The sequence below is a fragment of the Eptatretus burgeri genome, chromosome 17 (genome assembly GCF_056783735.1).
Source record: "Eptatretus burgeri isolate ZD-2024b chromosome 17, Ebu_testis_v1, whole genome shotgun sequence".
In the NCBI taxonomy this organism is placed as follows: Eukaryota; Metazoa; Chordata; class Myxini; order Myxiniformes; family Myxinidae; genus Eptatretus; species Eptatretus burgeri.
The window spans coordinates 8,471,677-8,499,495 of NC_140977.1; the positions used below are offsets into that span (position 1 = coordinate 8,471,677).

Consider the following 27,819-nt stretch of genomic DNA (forward strand, 5'->3'; position numbering starts at 1 on the left):
GAAAATTGATAAATTTTTAAAATCTTCTTCTCCGGCATGGCTGGACAGATACAGGCAAAACGTCATGCAACCTTTCCCAAAGTCATTATTTTACTGACTTACTGACAAAAATTGCATTTTTGCCAAAGCACTTCTTCACTTTTGTCTCATATCGGCTTCCGAGCTCAAAGGATGGCTGAGATATTGTCCAGATGAAAGATAAAATAAATAAGTAATTAATAAATCGTTAATAATATAGCGGGCCAAATGACCACCTGCTGTGTGCTGGTACAGGTATAGAGGGTCAAATGACCACCTGCCGTGTGCTGGTTTTCTTTGACATGAATATGATTATAAGATTTAAATAAAACACATAAACGGAGTCACGTGTAAACATCGAGAATGTTCCATGTTTGTGTAAATATCATTGTTTTAATAAATCCTCGGAGTGAAATAAAATGATAATTTGGGTGAAATTCCTGATTGTGAGTGCGCACCGTTGTGACGTCAGAGGACCAGGTGTTCGTGTTTTTGTATAAAAAGGTTAAAAAAAAAAAAAATTCATTCGTTTTGTCCTTCCCTTATCTGTCACGTGGTTCAGGTTCCCGGTCTCCACCTGGTGGTTTTCACCTTGATTTAACTCTTGTCTGTCGAGGTAATTCTCCCCGTTTCTCTCCCCGTTTCTCTCCCCGTTTCTCTCCCCGTTTCTCTCCCCGTTTCTCTCCCCCCCTTTCTCTCCCCCTTTCTCTCCCCCTTTCTCTCCCCCTTTCTCTCCCCCTTTCTCTCCCCCTTTCTCTCCCCCTTTCTCTCCCCCTTTCTCTCCCCCTTTCTCTCCCCCTTTCTCTCCCCCTTTCTCTCCCCCCTTTCTCTCCCCCCTTTCTCTCCCCCTTTCTCTCCCCGTTAAACGGTTCTCGGTTTGAACGTAATGGCCGTGGAGGTTCAGACCGTCGGTACCAAGGTGGGTTCGTTGGTTCTTCCTCTGAATCTGGTGGATCGAGTTCGGGTTCGAGTTCGAATCTGATTAGTTGGGATAACTGGAGCAAATCCCCGGGGAGTTAAACATAATTCGTTTGAATTGTTGAAACGTTTTAATGGAGGTGAACTGATGGACAGGTGTGGTGTGGTGGGTTGGGGTTTGGGCCCTTCCTGTATGTGTTACACCCTGAAGTTGTGGTTTGTTTAAACATCCAATTCCAATGTAAACGGTTTATGTCAATGTTCTCTGAAGGTTTGAATCCCCATCCTCCATTAATCTACTAATCCCTCATTTGTAGAGCAAACCTTTCTAATGTGGCCTGACAGTGTTTGGTGGTGAGACTCGATGGTTTATACAAACAGACTCGTGCAGTTAAAAAAAAAAAAAAATTGTGTGTGTGTGTGTGTGTGTGTGTGTGTGTGTGTGTGTGTGTGTGTGTGTGTGTGTGTGTGTGTGTGTGTGTGTGTGTGTGTGTGTGTGTGTGTGTGTGTAAAATTACCTCTTTGTGCAGGTCCAGATAACTTTACAATGTTGGCCGTTGTTGTGCTAATGTCACAAAACCATTGGGTTGGTGTCGTCATACCCGAACCCACACATTGTCAAGAGGTTCAAAGATCAATTTTAATTAGAAATAAATATAATTGATTTGAAAATTGAAGTACGAGGTGTTAAAACGATTCATCTCCTGAAACGTTTGCAGCGATATTTATATATATATATTTATATATATATATATATATATATATATATATATATATATATATATATTAAACTGTACCACACGTACTTCCCCAACCACTGCAGGGTCAATATATCTGGAGAAAAAAAAATATGACTAAGGTCATTAACGTAAACTTACTTTGAAGATCATCACACAAAACCACACTTGGTGTGAGCAAGTAACACATTGTAACTAAATTAAATTTGTAAATTGTAAAACTCTCTGCCACCACCAAGTTATTGGGAGGTACCCGGTCCATTCACACCCCATGAGGCCCCAGCACATGGTACGTGTTACTCACATTGTAGTTTTTGTAATTTGAGAGATGTGTCTGTGGATAAATTATTTTTTGTTCTCTATTTTAAATTGTCGTTTCCACACTTTGTGAACTTTAACAGTTTAAAATGAATAATAAAAAACAAAGAAGTGGACCAGTTGAGCCAGTGTGCTGGTGGTTTTACTCTGTGCTGGTTTCATTTTATTTTCCTCCAACAAAGGTTTTTGTGCAGGTCGAATGGGCAGCGTTTATTTTCTCACACATGTACATGACAGTGTGAGTGAATGCAGAAGACATGATGTTCAATGTGTGAGGTTGCCGAGCTCGTGTTCCATTGTGTTTCCTGATGAGTCTCTGCTTGTTTGCTCTGAGGTGTAAAGGCACAAACTAAATGATGGATGTTCATGTAACCTGTACTGATAAGGTGAGGTTGGGGCTTTGATATTTGATTCCCAGGATCAGATCTTTTTTACAAGAATATTAAAAGTTAATCCCTTGCTGTTTCAGAATGTCCTCATTGTGTTAACCTCGTTCTTGTCCACAGAATGTGGTGCAGAGATTGTATTCACTCCCGTTGTTCAGTTCTGCTATGGATGAGTTGGTTCAGTCCTACAAGAGAGGGAAGGAGTCTCGGCCTGTTCTTCTCTCTGTGGGTAATATGGTGGAACAGGGAGTTACAGGAGTAGCTGTGATCGTCTCCAGTGGGATCCAACCAATCGCCAGGATTCTTCATCCACAGAGTGAGTGATTCTGTGCACATCGGACGTATCTGAAATTCTGTTTACATATTTATTTTTTACTTTAACTTTGTGGACTTTTACTTATTTATTTTTTTCCCCCATCTATTGTGGAGAAGGATTGTGGTTGTTTCAGGCAGTTGTTGAAGTTTTCCCTTCCACATGTTCCATGTTAAAATATTTCTCTGATCTTTGAGGTTCACACAATGTGTTTTCTCAGTTAAGTTTGTTGACGAACTCGCTTGCCGGGGTCTGGATCTTGTGGAAGCGAAGGTCCCGATCTTGCAGCAACCTGCCAACAAGGTATGGGGAATGGGGGAAGTAATTGTGAATCTTTCTGTGGTGGAGATGTGTATATGTCTGTTTTCAACTGGAGAAATAAATGAATCTTGTAATTTAAATGTTCCACTATGCAGTAATTGATGGACATTTCCTTGTCCGCAGGTTCTTGATGATGTGAAGAAGAACTTACAAAATGCCCAAAAACAAATGGGGGTCCTTCTAGATTGGTCCAAGTCCCAGGTCGGAGCGGGTTTGGGGAGATCCAAGCAGGCCGTGTTGAAGGTACAGACTCGCTACTGAAAACCAATTTTGGGCAGGTGGTCATGTCTGGTGCAGACTCTATGCTTTCTCAAGTGGATGGATACCTGCCACAACATCAGACAGGTAAGATTGTGAAGTGTGGACATGATGATTTTTTTTTTTAAGTTCTTCTGTCGAGACTAATACTTGTACATCCTACAGCAGGTGAGGGTAAGGAAGAGAAAGTTGTCATACCAAGCTCCTTGGCTCTTGACTTTTACCGTCGGCTCTTTGCTGTATCAAGCAAGGCTGGGCGAGAGCTGTTCAGGACGAGTTCTTCCGGGATCCAAGTTGCTGCAGAGAGCGGTCGTGTCCATTTCACCGACATTCTCAAATCTCTAAACAAGGTGTTCTACTCGATGCAGAAGACCCCGTTGAATGGGGAAAAACCCAATTCCGCTCGCTCTGGTGATATCTGTAAATCGAGCGCTGCAGAGACTCTGGGTAAACAAAGCAAATGAGAACATCTGCAGGTGATTTCTCATTTTGTAAATGTTTGTTTGTGCAGATTCACATTGGATTGAAATGGATTGGATTTCATGGTTTTGGTAATGGAAATAAAATTCTTGCTGAAAGTTTTTTGGTCCTCAATTCATTCTTATCTTGGTTGTAATCTCGTCTTGCAGACCTCATTCAACAGCCCGTCATTCATGTATAAACACCAATTCCTTGTTGGTGAACCCCCCCCCCTTCCCAATTCAAATGGAACACCAAATGCATCACTGTGTTCGTCAGGAGAAACCTGAAGCAAAAAAAAAAAGATCTTTCAGAGGAGGAAGGATGATTTGGACTGACTTTTAATTTGTGCCATGTATTCTTTAAGGCTGGTGGATGTGGAGTTTTGGAGTGAGCAGGAGTTTATTTTATTTTTGTTATGATATCTCAAGGACTGAGTAACCTTAAAAAAAAAAAAATTCTGTTTGTTATTCTGACGGAGATTTTGTGTTTTTTTTTTTTTTTTTGGCAACTTTAAGTCTGATCGACAAAATATTTTAACCATCGTTTGTCTTTTTTTTTTAATGGCATTGATTATGACGTCATAGGTGACGTGGTACGGCCTTCATCTTGGAAACAAACCCCAAACACTTGACCTCTATCTCAACATGCAATGGAAAAAAATTCACTTCACATATGTTAATGAACGACCCAGGGGCAACATCTTAATCTTTTTTTTTTTTTTTTTTATTATAAGTGGTATCCCAGAAAATTTGACAATGCTGCGTGGGAAGAATTGGAAACTTCCTCAGCGTCATCTATGCAACAATTCACTGCAGGAAAAAAATTATGACATCGGTGAATATTCGGCAGTCATATTGTTTTGGAAAAAAAAAAACTTTTTAATCTTCAGAATGGCAAGACAGATGAAGGTGAAGCTTTGCACACACATCCCCATAACATCCTTTTACAAGTTTGTTAATTTATAATTGGAAGGTCACATGGTTTGGTGTTCATATTGAATTTACCTTCAAACTTCTCCAGAATGATTGGTGAGATCAAGGGGAAACGTCACAAACGTAATTTACTTGGATCGGGAACACAAGTTTGTTAATGAATAATTCATAGGTCACATGGTTTGTCAGCCGTATTGGATTGAAGAAAATATTAAATATTTTCTCTGGAATGACAACCAATCGAAGTGAAACTTTGCAAGTATCATCGAACACAATGGTGATATTCATGGTAAAAACAATTATGACCACATGGTTTGCTGGACATCTTGGAGAGAAAAATGAACCTCAACCGATGAACACAAAACTTCACATGTGTGTTTCCCGACCCCTTGGAGGCAGAATGAAAATTTATGTTAAAGGTCATAATTATGGTTCGTCAGCTTTATTGGATTGAAAATTAATAAATTTTTAAAATCTTCTTCTCCGGCATGGCTGGACAGATACAGGCAAAACGTCATGCAACCTTTCCCAAAGTCATTATTTTACTGACTTTTACTGACAAAAATTGCATTTTTGCCAAAGCACTTCTTCACTTTTGTCTCATATCGGCTTCCGAGCTCAAAGGATGGCTGAGATATTGTCCAGATGAAAGATAAAATAAATAAGTAATTAATAAATCGGTAATAATATAGCAGGCCAAATGACCACCTGCTGTGTGCTGGTACAGGTATAGAGGGTCAAATGACCACCTGCTGTGTGCAGGCACAGGTATCGTGGGCCAAATGACCACCTGCTGTGTGCAGGCACAGGTAGAGTGGGCCAAATGACCACTTGCCGTGAGTCGGTTCCGGTATAACGGGCCAAATGACCACCTGCTGTGTGCTGGCACAGGTATCGTGGGCCAAATGACCACCTGCTGTGTGCAGGCACAGGGAGAGTGGGCCAAATGACTACTTGCCGTGAGTCGGTACAGGTATAACGGGCCAAATGACCACCTGCTGTGTGCTGGTTTTCTTTGACATGTTTCTGATTATAAGATTTAAATAAAACACATAAACGGAGTCACGTGGAAACATCGAGAATGTTCCATGTTTGTGTAAATATCATTGTTTTAATAAATCCTCGGAGTGAAATAAAATGATAATTTGGGTGAAATTCCTGATTGTGAATGCGCACCGTTGTGACGTCAGAGGACCAGGTGTTCGTGTTTTTGTATAAAAAGGTTAAAAAAAAAAAAAATTCATTCGTTTTGTCCCTTCCTTCTCTATCCCGTGGTTCAGGTTCCCAGTCCCCACCTGGTGGTTCTCACCTTGATTTAACCCTTGCCGGTCCAGGTAATCCTCCCCGTTTCTCTCCCTGTTAAACGGTTCTCGGTTTGAACGTAATGGCCGTGGAGGTTCAGACCGTCGGTACCAAGGTGGGTTCGTTGGTTCTTCATCTGAACCTGGTGGATCGAGTTCGAGTTCGAATCTGATTCGTTGGGATAACTGGAGCAAATCTCTGGGATTGAAATATGATTCGTTTGAATTGTTGAAACGTTTTAATGGAGGTGAACTGATGGACAGGTGTGGTGGATTGGGGTTTGGGTCCTTCCTGTATGTTACACCCTGAAGTTGTGGTTTGTTTAAACATCCAATTCCAATCCAAACGGTTCATGTGAATGTTCTGAAGGTTTAAATACTCATCTTCCATTCATCTACTAATCCCTCATTTGTAGAGCAAACCTTTCTAATGTGGCCTGACAGTGTTTGGTGGTGAGACTTATGATGGTTTATACAAACAGACTCGTGCAGTTAAAAAAAACAAACAAATTATGTGTGTGTGTGTTTGTGTGTGTTTGTGTTTGTGTTTTGTGTGTGTGTAAAATTACCTCATTGTGCAGGTCCAGATAACTTTACAATGTTGGCCGTTGTTGTGCAAATGTCACAAAACCATTGGGTTGGTGTCGTCGTACCCGAACCCACTCAGTGTCAAGAGCTTGAAAGATCAATTTTAATTATAAATAAATAAAATTGATTTCAAAATTGAAGTACGTGGTGTTAAAACGATTCATCTCCTGAAACATTTGCAGCGATATTTAAATATAAATACATACATATATGTGTATATTAAACTGTACCACACGTACTTCCCCAATCACTGCAGGGTCAATGTATCTGGAGAAAAAAAAACTATTACCAAAGGTCATGAACGTAAACTTACTTTGAAGATCATCACACAAAACCACACTTGGTGTGAGCAAGTAACACATTGTAACTAAACTAAATTGTATAACTCTCTGCCACCACCAAGTTATTGGGAGGTACCCGGTCCATTCACACCCCATGAGGCCCCAGCACATGGTACGTGTTACTCACATTGTAGTTTTTGTAATTTGAGAGATGTTACTGTGTGTAAATTATTTTTTGTTCTCTATTTTAAATTGTCGTTTCCACACTTTGTGAACTTTAACAGTTTAAAATGAATAATAAAAAAACATGGAAGTGGACCAGTTGAGCCAGTGTGCTGGTGGTTTTACTCTGTGCTGGTTTCATTTTATTTTCCTCCAACAAAGGTTTCTCGACTTCAAGGTAGAATGGGCAGCGTTTATTTTCTTACACATACACGTACATGTACATGACACATTGTGAGTGAATCCAGAAGACATCATGGTCAATGTGTGAGGTTGCCGAGCTCGTGTTCCATTGTGTTTCCTGATGAGTCTCTGCTTGTTTGCTCTGAGGTGTAAAGGCACAAACTAAATGATGGATGTTCATGTAACCTGTACTGATAAGGTGAGGTTGTGGCTTTGATATTTGATTCCCAGGATCAGATCTTTTTTTACAAGAATATTAGAAGTTAATCCCTTGCTGTTTCAGCATGAGACATCCTCTCATTTTAAACTTTGTTCTTGTCCACAGAATGTGGTGCAGAGATTGTATTCACTGCCGTTGTTCAGTTCTGCCGTGGATGAGTTGGTTCAGTCCTACAAGAGAGGGAAGGAGTCTCGGCCTGTTCTTCTCTCTGTGGGTAATATGGTGGAACAGGGAGTTACGGGAGTAGCTGTGATCGTCTCCAGTGGGATCCAACCAATCGCCAGGATTCTTCATCCACAGTGTGAGTATTTCTGTGCACATCGGACGTGTCTGAAATTCTGTTTATATATTTCTTTTTATCTTTAACTTTGTGGACTTTCATTTTTTAAATTTTTTTTCCCATCTATTGTGGAGAAGGATTGCGGTTGTTTCAGGCAGTTGTTGAAGTTTTCCCTTCCGCATGTTCCATGTTAAGTTATTTCTCTGATCTTTGAGGTTCACACAATGTGTTTTCTCAGTTAAGTTTGTTGATGAGCTCGCTTGCCGGGGTCTGGATCTTGTGGAAGCGAAGGTCCCGATCTTGCAGCAACCTGCCAACAAGGTACGGGGAATGGGGGAAGTGATTGTGAATCTTTCTGTCGTGAAATGTAATTTGGTGGAGACATGTGTATGTCTTTTCAACTGGAGAAATAAATGAATCCTGTAATTTAAATGTTCCACTGTGCAGTAATTGAGGGACATTTCCTTCTCCGCAGGTTCTTGATGATGTGAAAAGAACTTACAAAATGCCCAAAAACAAATGGGAGTCCTTCTGGATTGGTCCAAGTCCCAGGTCGGAGCGGTTTTGGAGAGATCCAAGCAGGCCGTGTTGGACGGTACAGACTCTCTCCTGAAAACCAAGTTTGGACAGGTGGTCATGTCTGGTGCAGATTCGATGCTTTCTCAAGTGGATGGATACCTGCTTCAAGATCAGACAGGTAAGATTGTGAAGTGTGGACATGATGATTTTTTTAATTTTTTTTTAAGTTCTTCTGTCGAGACTAATACTTGTACATCCTACAGAAGGTGAGAGTAAGGAAGAGAAAGTTGTCATACCAAACTCCTCGGCTCTTGACTTTTACCGTCGGCTCTTTGCTGTGTCAAGCAAGGCCGGGCAAGAGCTGTTCAGGACGAGTTCTTCCGGGATCCATCTTGCTGCAGAGAGCGGTCGTGTCCATTTAACCGGCATTCTCAAATCTCTCAACACGGTGTTCTACTCGATGCAGAAGACCCCGTTGAACGGGGAAAAACCCGATTCCACTCGCTCTGGTGATATTTGTAAATTGAGTGGTGCAGAGGCTCTGGGTAAACAAAGCAAATGAGAAGGTCTGCAGCTGATTTCTCATTTTGTAAATGTTTGTTTGTGCAGCTTCACATTGGATTTCATGGTTTTGGAAATGGAAATAAAATTCTTGCTGAAGTTTTTTTTGGTCCTCATTTCATTCTTGTCTTGCAGACCTCATCCAACAGCCCGTCATTCATGTATAAACACTTCCTTGTTAGTGAACCCCCCCCCCCTTCCCAATTCAAATGCAGCACTGTTTTCATCAGGAGGAACCTGAAGCAAAAAAAGATGTTTGAGGGGAGGAGGGATGATTTTAAGTGACTTAATTTGTTCTTTATTATTTAAGGCTGGTGGATGTGGAGATTTAGAGTGAGCAGGAGTTTATTTTATTTATTTATTTTTGTTATGGTATCTCAAAAGGACTGAGTAACCTATAAAAAATTCTGACGCAGATATTTTTATTTTTGATTTTTTTGGCTTTAAATATTTTGGGCAACTTGGTCTGATCGACAAAATATCTTAACCATCGAATGTCTTTTTTTATGATGTCATAGGTGATGAGGTATGGCCTTTATCTTGGAAACAAAAAAAACCCCCAAACACTTGACCTCTATCTCACCATGCAATGGAAAAAAAAAAAAAAATTCACTTCACATTTGTTAATGAACAACCCAGGGGGAACATCTTTTTTTTTTTTTTTTGTAAGTGCTATCCCAGAAAATTTGACAATGCTGCGTGGGAAGAATTTGAAACTTCAGCATCATCTATGCAACAATTCACTGCAGGAAAAAAATTATGACATCGGTGAATTTTCGGCAGCCATATTGTTTTGAAAAAAAACATCATTTTTTAATCTTCAGAATGGCAAGACAGATGAAGGTGAAGCTTTGCACACACATTCTGCATAACATCCTTTTACAAGTTTGTTAATTTATAATTGGAAGGTCACATGGTTTGGTGGTCAGATTGAACTTACCCTCAAACTTCTCCAGAATGATTGGTGAGATCAAGGGGAAACGTCACAAACGTAATTTACTTGGTTCGGGAACACAAGTTTGTTACTGAATAATTCATAGGTCACATGGTTTGTCAGCAGTATTGGATTGAAGAAAATATTAAATATTTTCTCTGGAATGACAACCAATCGAAGTGAAACTTTGCAAGTATCATCAAACACCATGGTGATATTCATGGTAAAAACAATTATGACATCACATGGTTTGGTGGCCATCTTGGAGAGAGAAATGAACCTCAACCGATGAACACAAAACTTCACATGTGTGTTTCCCGACCCCTTGGAGGCAGAATGAAAATTTATGTCAAAGGTCATAATTATGGTTTGTCAGCTTTATTGGATTGAAAATTGATAAAAAAAATTTAAATCTTCTTCTCCGGCATGGCTGGACAGATACAGGTAAAACGTCATGCAACCTTTTCCAAAGTCATTATTTTACTGACTTTTACTGACAAAAATTGCATTTTTGCCAAAGCACTTCTGCACTTTTGTCTCATATCGGCTTCCGAGCTCAAAGGATGGCTGAGATATTGTGCAGATGAAAGATAAAATAAATAAGTAATTAATAAATCGGTAATAATATAGCGGGCCAAATGACCACCTGCTGTGTGCTGGTACAGGTATAGAGGGCCAAATGACCACCTGCTGTGTGCTGGTACAGGTATAGAGGGCCAAATGACCACCTGCCGTGTGCTGGTACAGGTATAGAGGGCCAAATGACCACCTGCTGTGTGCAGGCACAGGTAGAGTGGGCCAAATGACCACCTGCTGTGTGCAGGCACAGGTAGAGTGGGCCAAATGACCACTTGCCGTGAGTCGGTACAGGTATACGGGCAAAATGACCACCTGCCGTGTGCTGGTTTTCTTTGACATGTTTATGATTATAAGATTTAAATAAAACACATAAACGGAGTCACGTGTAAACATCGAGAATGTTCCATGTTTGTGTAAATATCATTGTTTTAATAAATCCTCGGAGTGAAATAAAATGATAATTTGGGTGAAATTCCTGATAGTGAGTGCGCACCGTTGTGACGTCAGAGGACCAGGTGTTCGTGTTTTTGTATAAAAAGGTAAAAAGAAGTTCATTCGTTTTGTCCTTCCCTTTTCTGTCACGTGGTTCAGTTTCCCGGTCCCCACCTGGTGGTTTTCACCTTGATTTAACTCTTGTCGGTCCAGGTAATCCTCCCCGTTTCTCTCCCCGTTTCTCTCCCCGTTTCTCTCCCCGTTTCTCTCCCCGTTTCTCTCCCCGTTAAACGGTTCTCGGTTTGAACGTAATGGCCGTGGAGGTTCAGACCGTCGGTACCAAGGTGGGTTCGTTGGTTCTTCATCTGAATCTGGTGGATCGAGGTCGAGTTCGATTTCGAATCTGATTAGTTGAGATAACTGGAGCAAATCCCCAGGGATTTAAATATGATTTGTTTGAATTGTTGAAACGTTTTAATGGAGGTGAACTGATGGACAGGTGTGGTGGGTTGGGGTTTGGGCCCTTCCTGTATGTGTTACACCCTGAAGTTGTGGTTTGTTCAAACATCGAATTCCAATGTAAACGGTTCATGTGAATGTTCTGAAGGTTTGAATACTCATCTTCCATTAATCTACTAATCCCTCATTTGTAGTGCAAACCTTTCTAATGTGGCCTGACAGTGTTTGGTGGTTTAGTTTTTGAGCAGGTCGAATGGGCAGCGTTTATTTTCGTACACATGACACAGTGTGAGTTTATACAGAAGACATCATGTTCAATGTGTGAGGTTGCCGAGCTCGTGTTCCATTGTGTTTACTCATGAGTCTCTGCTTGTTTGCTCTGAGGTGTAAAGGCACAAACTAAATGATGGATGTTCATGTAACCTGTACTGATGAGGTGATTTTGTGGTTTTGATATTTGATTCCCAGGATCAGATCTTTTTTACAAGAATATTAAAAGTTAATCCCTTGCTGTTTCAGAATGAGATCCTCATTGTTTTAACCTCGTTCTTGTCCACAGAATGTGGTGCAGAGATTGTATTCACTCCCGTTGTTCAGTTCTGCCGTGGATGAGTTGGTTCAGTCCTACAAGAGAGGGAAGGAGTCTCGGCCTGTTCTTCTCTCTGTGGGTAATATGGTGGAACAGGGCGTTACGGGAGTAGCTGTGATCGTCTCCAGTGGGATCCAACCAATCGCCAGGATTCTTCATCCACAGAGTGAGTGATTCTGTGCACATCGGACATGTCTGAAATTCTGTTTATATATTTATTTTTAATTTTAACTTTGTGGACTTTTTTGTTTTTATTTTTTTTCCCATCTATTCTCAGTTAAGTTTGTTGACTAACTCGCTTGCCGGGGTCTGGATCTTGTGGAAGCGAAGGTCCCGATCTTGCAGCAACCTGCCAACAAGGTACGATGAATGGGGGAAGTGATTGTGAATCTTTCTGCAGTGAAATGTAATTTGGTGGAGACGTGTATATGTCTGTTTACAACTGGAGAAATAAATGAATCTTGTAATTTAAATGTTCCTCTGTGCAGTAATTGATGGACATGTCCTTGTCCGCAGGTTCTTGATGATGTGAAGAAGAACTCAGAAAATGCTCAAAAACAAATGGGAGTCTTTCTGGATTGGTCCAAGTCCCAGGTCGGAGCGGGTTTGGAGAGATCCAAGCAGGCCATGTTGGACGGTACAGACGTTCTCCTGAAAACCAAGTTTGGAAAGGTGCTCATGTCTGGTGCAGATTCGATGCTTTCTCAAGTGGATGGATACCTGCCACAAGATCAGACAGGTAAGATTGTGAAGTGTGGACATGATGCTGTCTTTTTTATTTTTTTTTTCGTTCTTCTGTTGAGACTAATACTTGTACATCCTACAGAAGGTGAGAGTAAGGAAGAGAAAGTTGTCATACCAAGCTCCTCGGCTCTTGACTTTTACCGTCTGCTCTTTGCTGTATCAAGCAAGGCCGGGCGAGAGCTGTTCACGAAGAGTTCTTCCGGGATCCAACTTGTTGCAGAGAGCGGTCGTGTCCATTTAACCGGTATTCTGAAATCTCTCAACAAGGTGTTCGACTCGGTGCAGAAGACCCCGTTGAACGGGGAAAAGCCCGATTCCACTCGCTCTGCTGATGTCTGTAAATCGAGCGGTGCAGAGGCTCTGGGTAAACAAAGCAAATGAGAATTTCTGCAGCTGATTTCTGATTCTGTAAATGTTTGTTTGTTCAGCTTCACATTGAATTGAATGGATTGGGTTTCCTGGTTGTTGGTAATGGAAATAAAATTCTTGCTGAAAGTGATTTTTGTTTTTGGTCCTCAATTCATTCTCGTCATGCAGACCGTCATTCTGTTTCAGTTTAACAGCCCGTCATTCTTGGATAAACCCGAATTCCTTTTGTGAACCCCCCCCCCCTTTCCCAATTCAAATGGAACACCAAATGCAGCGCTGCATTGAAGTCAGGACGAACCTGAAGAAGCAAAAAAAAAAAAAAAAGGGAAAGATGGTCATTTGAGGGGAGGAGAGATGATCTCGACTGACTTTTAATTTGTGGATTTGGAGTTTTATTTATTTGTTTTTTATGGTATCCAGTGTAATGGACTGAGTAACAAATTGTTTATCCTTCTGTTTTTGTTCTTCCGTTGCAGATTTTTGGCTTAAAATTCTCGAACCCCAAGTCTGACAAAATATTTTCACCATCGTATGTATCGTTTGATAGCGGACTTGATTGACCTCATAGGTGGCTTGGTACGGCCGACATCGTGAAAAAAAAAAAATATATATATATATATATATATATATATATATATATATATATATATATATATATATATATATATATATATAAACCACCAAAAACTTCAACTCTGTCTCAAACCGTGCAATGGAAAAATGTCACTTCACACATGTTAATGAACTCCCCAGAGGAACTTTTTTTATTTTTTTTTGACTGGTGAAGCGGTGTCTCGGTAAATTTGACTGCTACATGGGAATGATTTGAGATTTCTTGAGCGTCATCTACGCAGCAATTCAGTCAGAGGAAAAAAATTGACCATCGGTGACTGTTCGGCAGCCATATTGTTTTGAAAAAAAAAAAAAATTTTTAATCTTCAAAATGGCAAGACAGATTAAAGTGAAACTTTGCACACACACATTCCCCATAACATCCTTTTACAAGTTTGTTAATTTATAATTGATAGATAATATGGTTTGATGATCATGTTGAATTTACCCTCAAACATCTCCAGAATGGTTGGTCAGATCAAGGAGAAACATCAAAAAGGTATTCTCCTTTGGGAGGGAATATAAGCTTGCTAAAGAATAATTAATAGGTCACATGGTTTGTCAGCCGTATTGGATTGAAGAAAACTATATATTTTCTCTGGAATGACAACCAATCGAAGCGAGACTTTGCAAGTATCTAACACCATGGTGACATGCATGGTAAAAAAAATTATATCACATGGTTTGGCGGCCATGTTAGAGAGAGAAATGAACCTCAACCGATTAACACGAAACTTCACATGCATGCTTCCCTACCGGCTTGGATGGAGAATGAAAATTTATGATGTCATAAGTCATAGGGATTGTCAGCCATATTGGATTGAATATTGATAAATTTTTAAATTCTTCTCCAGAATGGGTGGACAGATTTTGGCAAAACTTCATGCACACTTTCCCCAAGACATTATTTTACAAGTTTGTTAATTTCTAATTGATAGATCACATGGTTTGGTGGCCATATTGAATTTACCCAAAAACCTTCAAACATCTTCTCCAGAACAGCTGGTCAAATCAAGGGGAAACTTCACTCACGTATTCTCGTTGGTTGGTGGATATAAATTAGTTCATGAATAATTGATGGTCAGATGGTTTGGCAGCCATATTGCATCGAAAAAAATTAAATGTTTTCTCTGGAATCACTTACCCAACCAAAGCCAAACTTGGCAAATATCATTGAACTCCATGCCTGCATATACGATAAAAATTACGTCACAAGTCACATGGTTTGGTGGCCATCTTGGATAGAAAGAGCCACCTTGTCCGATGAAACTTAACATGATCCACTACCCAATTCGAGGGCGAATTTAAATTCTACCAATGGCGCAAGAGATCAAATCTATACTTATCAGATAAAGCCTTCAACTGGCATAAGTGACATAATGAAGGCACCTATGACATAAATCTTTCTCAATGGGGAGTTCTTGACATGTTCTGAGTAAAAAAAAAAAAATTTCCATTGAGCAGTTTCAGAAAGAGGTCCAATGTTTTTCTTTTCCAACATGGCTGCAACACCAAATGACCTATGGCTTCACAATTATCACTGACAAATCTATATGAGTCACTCATGTTGAAAATTTTGTGTCTCACTCAAGCTGTTACAGAGAAAATGAATTTAAAAAGGAATAAACACCCAACATCACGTGGGAAAGATAATTGGACCACTGGGCCCTGGCCGAATGTTATCACCCAAATTTGGCAGCATTCTGACTGTTGGGTCTGGATAAGAAGATTTTTGAAGTCATTTATATATCCCCCCCCGCCCCCCAAATTGATAAAATTAGGCAATTTTGACACATTTCTGGTCAAGTGATTGACATGACTGGCAATTTAGCATCACTACCCTGGTCTAATGTAATAATCCAAACTTTGTCGGTCTGGAGAATAAAATTTTGGAAGGAATTTGCATGACCACCATTTTGACACACTTCTGACCATGTGATCAGCATAGCCTCCACAATTTAGCATTACAATCCTAACCTAATGTCACCAAGATTTGGTAGCATTCTGACTGGAGGGTCTCGAAGATTTTTGAAGGAATTTATGCGGTTTCCCAAAAATTGACGAAGTTGGCTATTTTGACAAACTTTGGGTCATGTGATCAACATGGCCTCTGCATTTTAACATCAGGAGTGTGTTGTAATCCATCCATCTATTGGGACCATACTCTGTGCAGAGCGTTGGTGCTGCCTCAGCAGTCTCCTGGGTTATTGGGCACAATCCTGGATGAATCGCCAATTCGACGTAGGATACCAACATGCTGGCACTCATTTTGCCCACCTCAGATGGACGACAGGTTGAATCAACCCCACCTCGTATTACTTCAACATCCAAGCAGGATTCGCACTCAGGATCCTCGGATACTTAGCCCACCACTCACCACGAGCTATTAAGCCAACACCAGGCATGTGTTCTCATGTTTTAATCCAAATTTGGTTGCATTCTGACAGGTGGGCTTGGAGAAGAAGTTTGTTAAAGGAATTTACATGATTTTCTAAACAATTGATTGTCGGCCATTTTGACTCACTTTCGGTCACATGATCGGCATGAGTTGCACAATTAAACATCCCTACGCTGACGTGATATTGTAACCCAAATTCTGTAGCATTCTGATTGGTGGGTTGGAGAAGATTTTGGAAGGAATTTGCATGACCGCCATTTTGAAATATTTCCGGTCATGTGATCAGCATGACATCCGCAATTTAACATCCCTACACTGGCTTAATGTTGTTTCCCAAATTTGGAAGCATTCTGATTGGTGGGTTTGGAGAAGATTTTGGAAGGAATTTGTGTGACCGCCATTTTGACAGACTTCCAATTACATGATAAACACGGCCTCCACAATTTAACATCAGGACCATGTCCGAATGTTGTAACCCAAATTTGGTAGCGTTCTGACTGTTTTGTCTGGCGGAGAAGATTTGTGAAGAAATTTACTCTGTTGGCCATTTTGACCTAAAGTCTTGTGACCAGAACGAGGTTTGCAATCCCTGTTGACAGGAAGGAGAGGAACGTTGCTGTGAAATTTCTGCCGTTTCAGCCCAGCGGTTGGGTTGGAGAAGTTGAAAAAGAATATGGACGGATGGATGGACAGACGGTTCGCGATGACAATACCTTATCTGGAATATGAATTCCAGATAAGCAAATAATGTGGAGACATCAGAGGGGCCTTTGAAGGGGGTATGTCTACCTCGGGTAGAACAAAGGCCAACCTCTTTGTTTTTTTATCATGTATTTATTTATTTTTCAATTCATCGATGTGTCACATTTCTGAAATGGATTGTTGGCGAAAAATATTTTGGGTTTATCATTGTTTTTCAGCCGTTTCCATGGTTATGCTGAATTTTCTTTAAAGTCCTTAAAAAACTTAAGAAATGGAAATAACTTTCCGAATGAAGAACATACAGACATGGATTTAAGCCATAATTATGTTTTCTGTGTTTTCTACTTGTTCCAACACATTTTTCTTTTTTTGTTTACCTTGTCGAGGCTCATATGAGAGCTAACACACAATGTACAGCAACGGGGGCTTGAGAAAAGAGGGGTGGGAGAGGGAAGGACAAAACAGTGAGGAACAGAGACATTAGGAGATCTGTGGAAGGGAGAGGGATGGGGCGGGGAAAATAGGGTACACACGATGGACATTACAGGGACTTTCAGGAAGGAAAGCAGGGAATTTGAAGGAGGTGGGTTTGGGGTGGATTTATGGAGTATAAAGTCATCATGAAGAGGAGGGTGTTTGGATATGGACACCCAGCAGGATTAAAAACAAAACCTGTCAAAGGGCGGAGGAGCTCCTTGTGAGCCAACGGCCATCCATATCTAGTGCCCAACTGTGTCTGCGGACGTCCTCCTGCAGTTGGGTCACTTCTTATTAGGAGGTTGGTGGCAGGATTTGCACTCCGGCCACCGTAAAACCATTCATTCCGCAAAACGCAAAAACGCAAAAAAATCTGAAAACCCACTCCGTGGGAGTACCTCCTGTGCAGCTTCCCTTCGCAGTGCAGCTCACCGGATGATGGGATTGGGGCAAAGCCTTCGGGACCCCCAATCTTTGATAGGAGGGAAACCACGGGGTAACATCCCTGGGTCAGATTGCGGGGAGAGTGTGTCGGAGTGGTGCTGAGGTGTCGTCCACCAGACGGCGGTCTCCTTGGGTTAACCTGAGGCGGTCCCTTCGGGTGGGTGCCTGGAATGTCCTATCCCTAAGAGAGGATGATCAACTGTCTCTGTTATCATCTGAGCTCAAGCGTTTGGACATCGGGATTGCAGCTCTCTCTGAGGTTCGGAGACCGGATTGCGGCGAGATAATGGTGGGTGGTTACACCTACTATTGGTCTGGTCGCTCTGATGGTTACCATACCCAAGGAGTTGCTGTAGCTGTGTCCCATAAGCTGACCCCAATGATAATTGAGGTAACACCGGTCAACGAGCATATTATGAGATTAAGGATTCGTCACTCCTTAGGTGTCATTTCCCTGGTCTCTGTTTATGCTCCGACTGAGGCGAGTGATCTCACCGTGAAGGATGCATTCTACGCCACACTCGAGTCTGTGGTTGATCAGTGCCCCAGACGAGATACACTTCTAGTCTTGGGGGATTTCAATGCATCGACTGGAACTGATAGGGATGGTTATGAGGTGTGTGTTGGTCCCCATGGGTCAGGAACTATGAACCAGAATAGCACTAAGTTCCTTGACTTTGCAAGAAGTCATGGACTTAGGGTGGCTGGTTCATGGTTTCAGCGCCCACAAGCTCATCGCTGGACTTGGTATTCCAACGCTGGTGGTGTGGCAAAGGAGATTGACCATGTCCTCATTGACGGTCGTTGGAGGATGATCCAGAACTGCAGGGTCTACCGGAGTGCTCAGTTCCTCAATACTGACCACAGGCTTGTTGTAGCAACTCTAAAGCTGCACCTTAAATCCTGGAGAATGGTACCATCCCAGCCGAGGCTGGATGTTGCCAAGCTCAGGGATGAGAGAGTAGCTGAGGAGTTTGCGAACAGGCTGAGTGGACACTTGGGGGGTCTGGGTGCTTTGGGGGTCCTGAAGAGTTGTGGAGCGCCTTCAAGACCACCGTCCTTGATGTTGCCGGTGGATGCCTTGGAGCTCACCGCAGGGCAAAGAAGAATTTTGTCTCTCAAGGGACACTGGATACCATTGACCAGAGTCGCAGGGCCAGGCTGAATGGCAGAGCTGAGCTGTTCAGGGAGCTGAGGTGTAAAACTGTACGTGCACTGAGGGTGGACAAGGAGGCCTATGTGCGAGGAATCTGTGAGGGGGTAGAGCATCACCTGTGGACAGGTGATTCTCGGCCCGCTTACAGGGGAATTCGCGCATTACGTTCATCCAAGCCCATCCCTCGGAGCACTGCAGTTCGAGCAGAGAGTGGTAGGCTCTTGACAGAGGAGTCTGAAGTGAAGGCCCGCTGGGCCGGTTACTTTGAGCGGTTGTACCAGGGTGATCCACCAACTGTCGAGTTGGACGTCAAGGGTCTTACAATCCCTGTTGCTGACCCTCGAATCAACTGTGGTCCACCTACGCTTGTGGAAACACGGGCTGCGGTGAACCAGTTGAAACGGGGCAAAGCTCCAGGGATCTGTGGCATCCATGCAGAACTTCTCAAGGCTGGTGGAAATGCTGCACTCGTGTCGTTGCATGCAGTTTTGTGCTCTGCCTGGAACACAGGCATCATCCCAACTGACTGGGCCTTGTTGTCCCTCTCTGGAAAGGGAAGGGTGATCGCCAAGACTGCAACAACTACCGAGGGGTGACGCTGCTCTCAGTGCCGGGCAAGGTCTTTGCTCGGATAATTCTCGATAGGGTTCGCCACCATCTGCTTGAGCACCAGCGTCCAGAGCAGTCAGGCTTTACACCAAAGAGGTCAACGATTGACCGTATCCTTGCACTTCGTGTCCTCACCGAACGCAGACGAGAATTTCGGCAGGGGCTGCTTGCAGCCTATGTTGATCTCTGTAAAGCGTTCGATTCAGTGAATCGGGATGTCTTCTGGAGGATTCTTGGTCTTCGTGGGGTGCCACCAAAACTGATCGATCTGATGTCTGAACTCTACTCTGGCACTGCGAGTGCTGTGAAGTGTGGTGGTACCATCTCTGACTTATTTCCAGTTGTTACTGGAGTTCGTCAGGGATGTGTACTTGCCCCCACACTTTTCAGCACTTGTATGGACTGGATTCTAGGGAGGATGTCGGAGAGATCAAGTTGCGGTGCGTCATTTGGGAATGTCAAGATCTCGGACCTTGACTTTGCAGATGATGCAGTCATCTTTGCGGAGACTTTAGACATCCTCTTGGGGGCCCTCGAGGTGCTGAATGAGGAGTCGGAGCCGTTGGGATTACGGGTTTCTTGGGTCAAAACTAAGATCCAGGCTTTCGGTGACATCTTGGATGCTGCTGTCCTGTCTGTGTCTGTTTGTGGTGAGGATGTTGAGGTCGTGGAGAGATTCACTTACCTTGGCAGTGATATTCATGTCTCTGCTGGCTGCGAGTCAGAGGTCAATAGACGTCTGGGTCGGGCCTGGGGAGTCATGGATTCACCGGATCATGGGGTGTGGCGCTGCCGGTACCTGTGCGGGAGGACGAAAGTCCGAGTCTTCAGGTCCTTGGTACTTCCAGTCTTGCTCTATGGGTGCGAGACTTGGACTCTGACCAAGGATCTGAGACGGAGACTTAATTCCTTTGGTACCAGGTCTCTTCGGAGAATCCTTGGCTATCGCTGGTCGGATTTTGTGTCCAACGAGCGGTTGTTGAGAGAGACTCGGATGAGATTTGTTACCTGCATAGTCCGTGAGCGTCAGTTGCGGCTGTATGGACATGTGGCTCGTTTTCCTGACTCTGATCCTGCTCACCAGATTCTCTCAGCGAGGGAGTCTCATGAGTGGAGGAGGCCAGTGGGTCGACCACGTGCCTCATGGTTGCAACAGGTTGACCATCATCTCAAGGAGATGGGGATGGGCCTGGCATCTGCCTGGGGGATGGCCAGACGGAGGCCCCTGGAGTACCGGCGGAAAGTGGACGCAGCGACGTGCTGTTCTGGCACATGCTCCCATACCTGACCTGACCTGACCTGAAGTGATCACTCAGTACTGACACGTCCCTAATTTCCATCAATCCAAGATGGCCGCCTCTATGAAACATGTTCAACTTGAGAACATTATTTTGCACCTTCTGGATGGAATTTTTGAATTATCTAAAGTTTTAAAATAATCTCCACATTCAGGAGAAGTTTTTTTAAATGAGCAACTTTTTGATAGCATTTGCCCTTTATTTGCATATATCCAATATGGCTGTCACCGTTATGATCATTCAATTCGAGGAAATCTGGCTCTTTTGGTGTTGAAACCGCGTGATTTGACTCCATTTGAAACTTATTTTTCTTTTTGTTTTTCTTTTTATCTCCATCAACGAGGGTGGAAGGAGGTTATATTTTCATCCCTGTCTGTCTGTTTGTTTCTCTGGTGTTTGTTTATCCGTTTATTTGTTGAAATTTCAACGTCAAAGATTTTTCAAGTATATTCGTGGGTCGATTTGTTATTGTGTTTGTTTTTTACTTGGCAACAAAAATTTCACCAATACAAGTATGTTGGTCTGTTGCATTTGTTTGTGTGTCTGTCTGTTTGTTTTTTGTCTGGCCACAGTTTTCAAGCAATTTTTCTAAAAAAATTTGTGTGTGGTGACCAGCCAAGGAGGGCAACGCTTAATTCTGGTGAACATCCAGATCTGCATCTGGACCTGAGAATTTTTTTGAGTGATTCTTCACCATTGAGAGATAGGGCCAAAAACAATGCAAAGCATGATATCTCCAAAAGTTGTGGACGACTTGTGACAAAATGAGGTGGAGGAGTTGGTTCGGTAACGAGAACAAGCCGATTGGATTTTGGTTTCCTCCTTCCTATCAGTGGGATACAAAATGTAAATTGTCCAACCTCTCGGAGGTATCGGCTCCATGACTTGCCGATCCGTTTCGACAAGTGTGGCTCGACGAGTGATTGTTTTTTTCTGTCTGTCTGTTTGTCACATGATGTTTGGCCACAGTTTTCAAGCAATCATTCTGAATTTGTTTTGTTTTTGTGGGTGACCGGCCAAGGATAACAATCACAACACTTAATTTTGGTGAAAATCCGGATCTGAGAACTTTGTAAGTGATTCTTCACCATTGAGAGATTGGGCCATAAACGATATGTCGCACAATTTCTCAAAAAGTTTTGGATCGATTCGGACGAAACTTGGGGGGCAGGTTGGGAGAGCCACGAGGAAGAATTGATTCCGTTTTAGTGAAGATCCGAATCCAGATCTGGATACGACAGTTACTTAATTTTTTTCCCACAAATTGCACTCATGTGGGAATCATTCCACACATCACATTCAAATTCACATTTGGATTTTATAAAATAAATCATCAAATCAGAGACATCAAGTCCCACTCTGAGGACATTTAGGGACGTAAAGCCGGTTGTCTCGCCTGCATGAAGTTGTGAACATGAAAATCCCCTCGAAAGGAGAAGGCCAATGTGTGCCGGTTCCCTGTCCTGGAGATGTTGAACGGGTCCAGATGCTGTTTGAAGGTGTTTGGTCCCAATGGGTTCATACATTCCACGTCAGACAATTACTAAAGCAAAGGTATAGTGGGCCAAACGACCACCGGCCGTGAGCAGGCACAGGTATAGCGGGCCAAACGACCACCTGCCGTGAGCAGGTCCAGGTATAGTGGGCCAAACGACCACCTGCCATGAGCAGGCACAGGTATAGTGGGCCAAACGACCATCTGCCATGAGCAGGCACAGGTATAGTGGGCCAAACGACCATCTGCCATGAGCAGCTTCAGGTGCAGTGGGCCAATCGACCACCTGACATGAGCAGGTACAGGTATGGTGGGCCAAACGCCCACCTGCCGTGAGCAGATACAGGTATAGTGGGCCAAACGATCACCTGTCGTGTGCTGGTACAGGTATAGTGGGCCAAGCGATCACCTGTCGTGAGCAGGTACAGGTATAGTGGGCCAAACGATCAACTGTCGTGTGCTGGTACAGGTATAGTGGGCCAAACGATCACCTGCCGTGAGCAGGCACAGGTATAGTGGGCCAAACGATCAACTGTCGTGTGCTGGTACAGGAATAGAGCGCCAAACGACCATATGCCGTGTGTAGGTCCAGGTATAGTGGGCCAAACGATCACCTGTCGTGAGCAGGTACAGGTATAGTGGGCCAAACGACCACTTGCCGTGTGCGGGTTTTGTAAAATATGTTTATGATGACAAGATTGGAATAAAAGACATAAACGGAGTCACGTGGAAACATCTAGAATGTTCCATGTTTGTGTAAATATCATTGTTTTAATAAATCCTCGGAGTGAAATAAAATGATAATTTGGGTGAAATTCCTGATTGTGAGTGCGCACCGTTGTGACGTCAGAGTAACAGGTGTTCGTGTTTCTTGTATAAAAAGGTAAAAATTCGTTCGTTTTGTCCTTCCCTTCTCTGTCCCGTGGTTCAGGTTTCCGGTCCCCACCTGGTGGTTCTCACCTTGATTTAACCCTAGTCGGTCCAGGTAATCCTTCCCGTTTCTCTCCCCGTTTCTCTCCCCGTTTCTCTCCCCGTTTCTCTCCCCGTTTCTCTCCCCGTTAAACGGTTCTCGGTTTGAACGTAATGGCCGTGGAGGTTCAGACCGTCGGTACCAAGGTGGGTTCGTTGGTTCTTCATCTGAACCTGGTGGATCGAGTTCGGGTTCGAGTTCGAATCTGATTAGTTGGGATAACTGGAGCAAATCCCCGGGGAGTTAAACATGATTCGTTTGAATTGTTGAAACGTTTTAATGGAGGTGAACTGATGGACAGGTGTGGTGGGTTGGGGTTTGGGCCCTTCCTGTATGTGTTACACCCTCAAGTTGTGGTTTGTTTCAACATCCAATTTCAATCCAAACGGTTCATGTGAATGTTCTGAAGGTTTGAATCCCCATCCTCCATTAATCTACTAATCCCTCATTTGTTGAGCAAACTTTTTTTTAATATGGCCTTACAGTGTTTGGTAGTGAGACTCATGCTGTTATAAAAACAAAAAAACAAATTGTGTGTGTGTGTGTGTGTGTGTGTGTGTGTGTGTGTGTGTGTGTGTGTGTGTGTGTGTGTGTGTGTGTGTGTGTGTGTGTGTGTGTGTGTGTGTGTGTGTGTGTGTGTAAAATTACCTCATTGTGCAGGTCCAGATAACTTTACAATGTTGGCCGTTGTTGTGCTAATGTCACAAAACCATTGGGCTCGTGTCGTAGTTCCCGAACCCACACAGTATCAAGAGGTTCAAAGATCAATTTTCATGAGAAATAAATATAATTGATTTCAAAATTGAAGTACGAGGTGTTAAAATGATTAATGTCCTGAAACATTTGTAGCGATATTTATTTATATATATATATATATATATATATATATATATATATATATATATATATATATATATATATATATATATATATATATATATATTTTAAACTGTACCCCACGTACTTCCCCAACCACTGCAGGGTCAATGTATCTGGAGAAAAAAAAACTATGACTAAGGTCATTAACGTAAACTTACTTTCAAGATCATCACACAAAACCACACTTGGTGTGAGCTCGTTACATTGTAACTAAACTAAATTTGTAAATTGTAAAACTCTCTGCCACCACCAAGTTATTGGGAGGTACCCGGTCCATTCACACCCCATGAGGCCCCAGCACATGGTACGTGTTACTCACATTGTAGTTTTTGTAATTTGAGAGATGTGACTGTGGATAAATTATTTTTTGTTCTCTATTTTAAATTGTTGTTTCCACACATTGTGGACTTTAACAGTTTAAAATGAATAATAAAAAACATGGAAGTGGACCAGTTGAGCCAGTGTGCTGATGGTTTTACTCTGTGTTGGTTTCATTTTATTTTCCTCCAACAAAGGTTTCTCTACTTCAAGGTAGAATGGGCAGCGTTTATTTTCTTACACATATACATGACACAGTGTGAGTGAATCCAGAAGACATGATGTTCAATGTGTGAGGTTGCCGAGCTCGTGTTCCATTGTGTTTCCTCATGAGTCTCTGCTTGTTTGCTCTGAGGTGTAAAGGCACAAACTAAATGATGGATGTTCATGTAACCTGTACTGATAAGGTGAGGTTGTTGCTTTGTTATTTGATTCCCAGCATCAGATCCTTTTTTACAAGGATATTAAAAGTTAATCCCTTGCTGTTTCAGAATGAGATTCTCATTGTGTTAACCTTGTTCTTGTCCACAGAATGTGGTGCAGAGATTGTATTCACTCCCGTTGTTCAGTTCTGCCGTGGATGAGTTGGTTCAGTCCTACAAGAGAGGGAAGGAGTCTCGGCCTGTTCTTCTCTCTGTGGGTAATATGGTGGAACAGGGAGTTACGGGAGTAGCTCTGATCGTCTCCAGTGGGATCCAACCAATCGCCAGGATTCTTCATCCACAGAGTGAGTGATTCTGTGCACATCGGACGTGTCTGAAATTCTGTTTATATATTTATTTTTATCTTTAACTTTGTGGACTTTCATTTTTTTTAATTTTTTTCCCATCTATTGTGGAGAAGGATTGCGGTTGTTTCAGGCAGTTGTTGAAGTTTTCCCTTCCGCATGTTCCATGTTAAGTTATTTCTCTGATCTTTGAGGTTCACACAATGTGTTTTCTCAGTTAAGTTTGTTGACGAACTCGCTTGCCGGGGTCTGGATCTTGTGGAAGCGAAGGTCCCGATCTTGCAGCAACCTGCCAACAAGGGACAGGGAATGGGGGAAGTGATTGTGAATCTTTCTGTCGTGAAATGTTATTTGGTGGAGACGTGTGTATGTCTTTTCAACTGGAGAAATAAATGAATCTTGTAATTTAAATGTTCCACTGTGCAGTAATTGAGGGACATTTCCTTGTTTGCATGTTTATGATTATGTGAAGAAGAACATACAAAATGCCCAAAAACAAATGGGAGTCTTTCTGGATTGGTCCAAGTCCCAGGTCGGAGCGGTTTTGGAGAGATCCAAGCAGGCCGTGTTGGACGGTACAGACTCTCTCCTGAAAACCAAGTTTGGACAGGTGGTCATGTCTGGTGCAGATTCGATGCTTTCTCAAGTGGATGGATACCTGCTACAAGATCAGACAGGTAAGATTGTGAAGTGTGGACATGATGGTTTTTTTTTTTTTTTTTTTAATTTCTTCTGTCGAGACTAACACTTGAACATCCTACAGAAGGTGAGAGTAAGGAAGAGAAAGTTGTCATACCAAGCTCCTCGGCTCTTGACTTTTACCGTCGGCTCTTTGCTGTGTCAAGCAAGGCCGGGCAAGAGCTGTTCAGGACGAGTTCTTCCGGGATCCATCTTGCTGCAGAGAGCGGTCGTGTCCATTTAACCGGCATTCTCAAATCTCTCAACACGGTGTTCTACTCGATGCAGAAGACCCCGTTGAACGGGGAAAAACCCGATTCCGCTCGCTCTGGTGATATCTGTAAATCAAGCGGTGCTGAGGCTCTGGGTAAACAAAGCAAATGAGAAGGTCTGCAGGTGATTTCTCATTTTGTAAATGTTTGTTTGTGCAGATTCACATTGGATTTCATGGTTTTGGAAATGGAAATAAAATTCTTGCTGATTTTTTTTTTTTTTTTTTTTTTTTTTTTTTTTTTTTTGGTCCTCATTTCATTCTTGTCTTGCAGACCTCATCCAACAGCCCGTCATTCATGTATAAACACTTCCTTGTTAGTGAACCCCCCCTTCCCAATTCAAATGCAGCACTGTGTTTGTCAGGAGGAACCTGAAGCAAAAAAAAGATGTTTGAGGGGAGGAGGGATGATTTTAAGTGACTTAATTTGTTCTTTATTATTTAAGGCTGGTGGATGTGGAGTTTTGGAGTGAGCAGGAGTTTATTTTATTTATTTATTTTTGTTATGGTATCTCAAAAGGACTGAGTAACCTATAAAAAATTCTGACGCAGTTTTTTTTTTTTATTTTATTTTTTTTTTTTTTTTGGCTTTCAATATTTTGGGCAACTTGGTCTGATCGACAAAATATCTTAACCATCGAATGTATCTTTTTTTATGGCATATCTGATTATGACGTCATAGGTGATGTGGTATGGCCTTTATCTTGGAAACAAAAAAAAAACCCCAAACACTTGACCTCTATCTCACCATGCAATGGAAAAAATATATATATATTTCACTTCACATAAGTTAATGAACGACCCAGGGGGAATATCTTTTTTTTTTTTTTTGTAAGTGGTATCCCAGAAAATTTGACAATGCTGTGTGGGAAGAATTTGAAACTTCAGCATCATCTATGCAACAATTCACTGCAGGAAAAAAATTATGACATCGGTGACTTTTTGACAGCCATATTGTTTTGAAAAAAAACAACATTTTTTAATCTTCAGAATGGCAAGACAGATGAAGGTGAAGCTTTGCACACACATTCCGCGTAACATCCTTTTACAAGTTTGTTAATTTATAATTGGAAGGTCACATGGTTTGGTGGTCAGATTGAACTTACCCTCAAACTTCTCCAGAATGATTGGTGAGATCAAGGGGAAACGTCACAAACGTAATTTACTTGGTTCGGGAACACAAGTTTGTTACTAAATAATTCATTGGTCACATGGTTTGTCAGCAGTATTGGATTGAAGAAAATATTAAATATTTTCTCTGGAATGACAACCAATCGAAGTGAGACTTTGCAAGTATTCTCGAACACCATGGTGATATTCATGGTAAAAACAATTATGACATCACATGGTTTGGTGGCCATCTTGGAGAGAGAAATGAACCTCAACCGATGAACACAAAACTTCACATGTGTGTTTCCCGACCCCTTGGAGGCAGAATGAAAATTTATGTCAAAGGTCATAATTATGGTTTGTCAGCTTTATTGGATTGAAAATTAATAAACTTTTAAAATCTTCTTCTCCGGCATGGCTGGACAGATATAGGCAAAACGTCATGCAACCTTTCCCAAAGTCATTATTTTACTGACTTTTACTGACAAAAATTGCATTTTTGCCAAAGCACTTCTTCACTTTTGTCTCATATCGGCTTCCGAGCTCAAAGGATGGCTGAGATATTGTCCAGATGAAAGATAAAATAAATAAGTAATTAATAAATTGGTAATAATATAGCGGGCCAAATGACCACCTGCCGTGTGCTGGTACAGGTATAGAGGGCCAAATGACCACCTGCTGTGTGCTGGTACAGGTATAGAGAGCCAAATGACCACCTGCTGTGTGCAGGAGCAGGTATCGTGGGCCAAAT

General features: G+C 42.1%; 2 protein-coding genes and 2 pseudogenes across 4 annotated transcripts; all 4 read left to right on the forward strand.

Moving 5' to 3' along the window:
* The first annotated feature begins 904 nt into the window (after positions 1–904).
* On the forward strand, positions 905–3,848 carry LOC147009226 (perilipin-1-like; annotated as a pseudogene). The gene is made up of 5 exons (XR_015052761.1): positions 905–937; positions 2,498–2,693; positions 2,911–2,993; positions 3,135–3,356; positions 3,435–3,848. The product of XR_015052761.1 is annotated as a perilipin-1-like (transcript).
* A 2,076-nt stretch (positions 3,849–5,924) lies between these two features.
* On the forward strand, positions 5,925–8,917 carry LOC147009227 (uncharacterized; annotated as a pseudogene). The gene is made up of 5 exons (XR_015052966.1): positions 5,925–6,080; positions 7,564–7,759; positions 7,977–8,077; positions 8,234–8,435; positions 8,603–8,917. The product of XR_015052966.1 is annotated as an uncharacterized LOC147009227 (transcript).
* Positions 8,918–12,331: 3,414 nt separating this feature from the next.
* On the forward strand, positions 12,332–13,054 carry LOC147009228 (uncharacterized). The gene is made up of 2 exons (XM_085862989.1): positions 12,332–12,550; positions 12,638–13,054. The coding sequence occupies exons 1-2, from the start codon at positions 12,373–12,375 to the stop codon at positions 12,934–12,936; spliced, it is 477 nt and encodes a 158-aa protein (XP_085719115.1). The 5' UTR covers positions 12,332–12,372; the 3' UTR covers positions 12,937–13,054.
* Positions 13,055–25,483: 12,429 nt separating this feature from the next.
* Positions 25,484–26,174, forward strand: LOC147009229 (uncharacterized). Its single transcript, XM_085863361.1, has 2 exons — positions 25,484–25,686; positions 25,773–26,174. Exons 1-2 carry the CDS (start codon positions 25,509–25,511, stop codon positions 26,069–26,071), a joined length of 477 nt encoding a protein of 158 aa, XP_085719487.1. The 5' UTR covers positions 25,484–25,508; the 3' UTR covers positions 26,072–26,174.
* The last annotated feature ends 1,645 nt before the right edge of the window (positions 26,175–27,819 follow it).

What these genes read in the sequence shown, in the direction of transcription:
- LOC147009229 (XM_085863361.1), top strand. Translation starts at nt 25,509, where the DNA reads ATGGGAGTCTTTCTGGATTGGTCCAAGTCCCAGGTCGGAGCGGTTTTG. An exon ending in CCTGCTACAAGATCAGACAG is followed by an intron (nt 25,687 to 25,772) that starts GTAAGATTGTGA and finishes AACATCCTACAG; the next exon opens with AAGGTGAGAGTAAGGAAGAG.
- LOC147009228 (XM_085862989.1), top strand. Translation starts at nt 12,373, where the DNA reads ATGGGAGTCTTTCTGGATTGGTCCAAGTCCCAGGTCGGAGCGGGTTTG. An exon ending in CCTGCCACAAGATCAGACAG is followed by an intron (nt 12,551 to 12,637) that starts GTAAGATTGTGA and finishes TACATCCTACAG; the next exon opens with AAGGTGAGAGTAAGGAAGAG.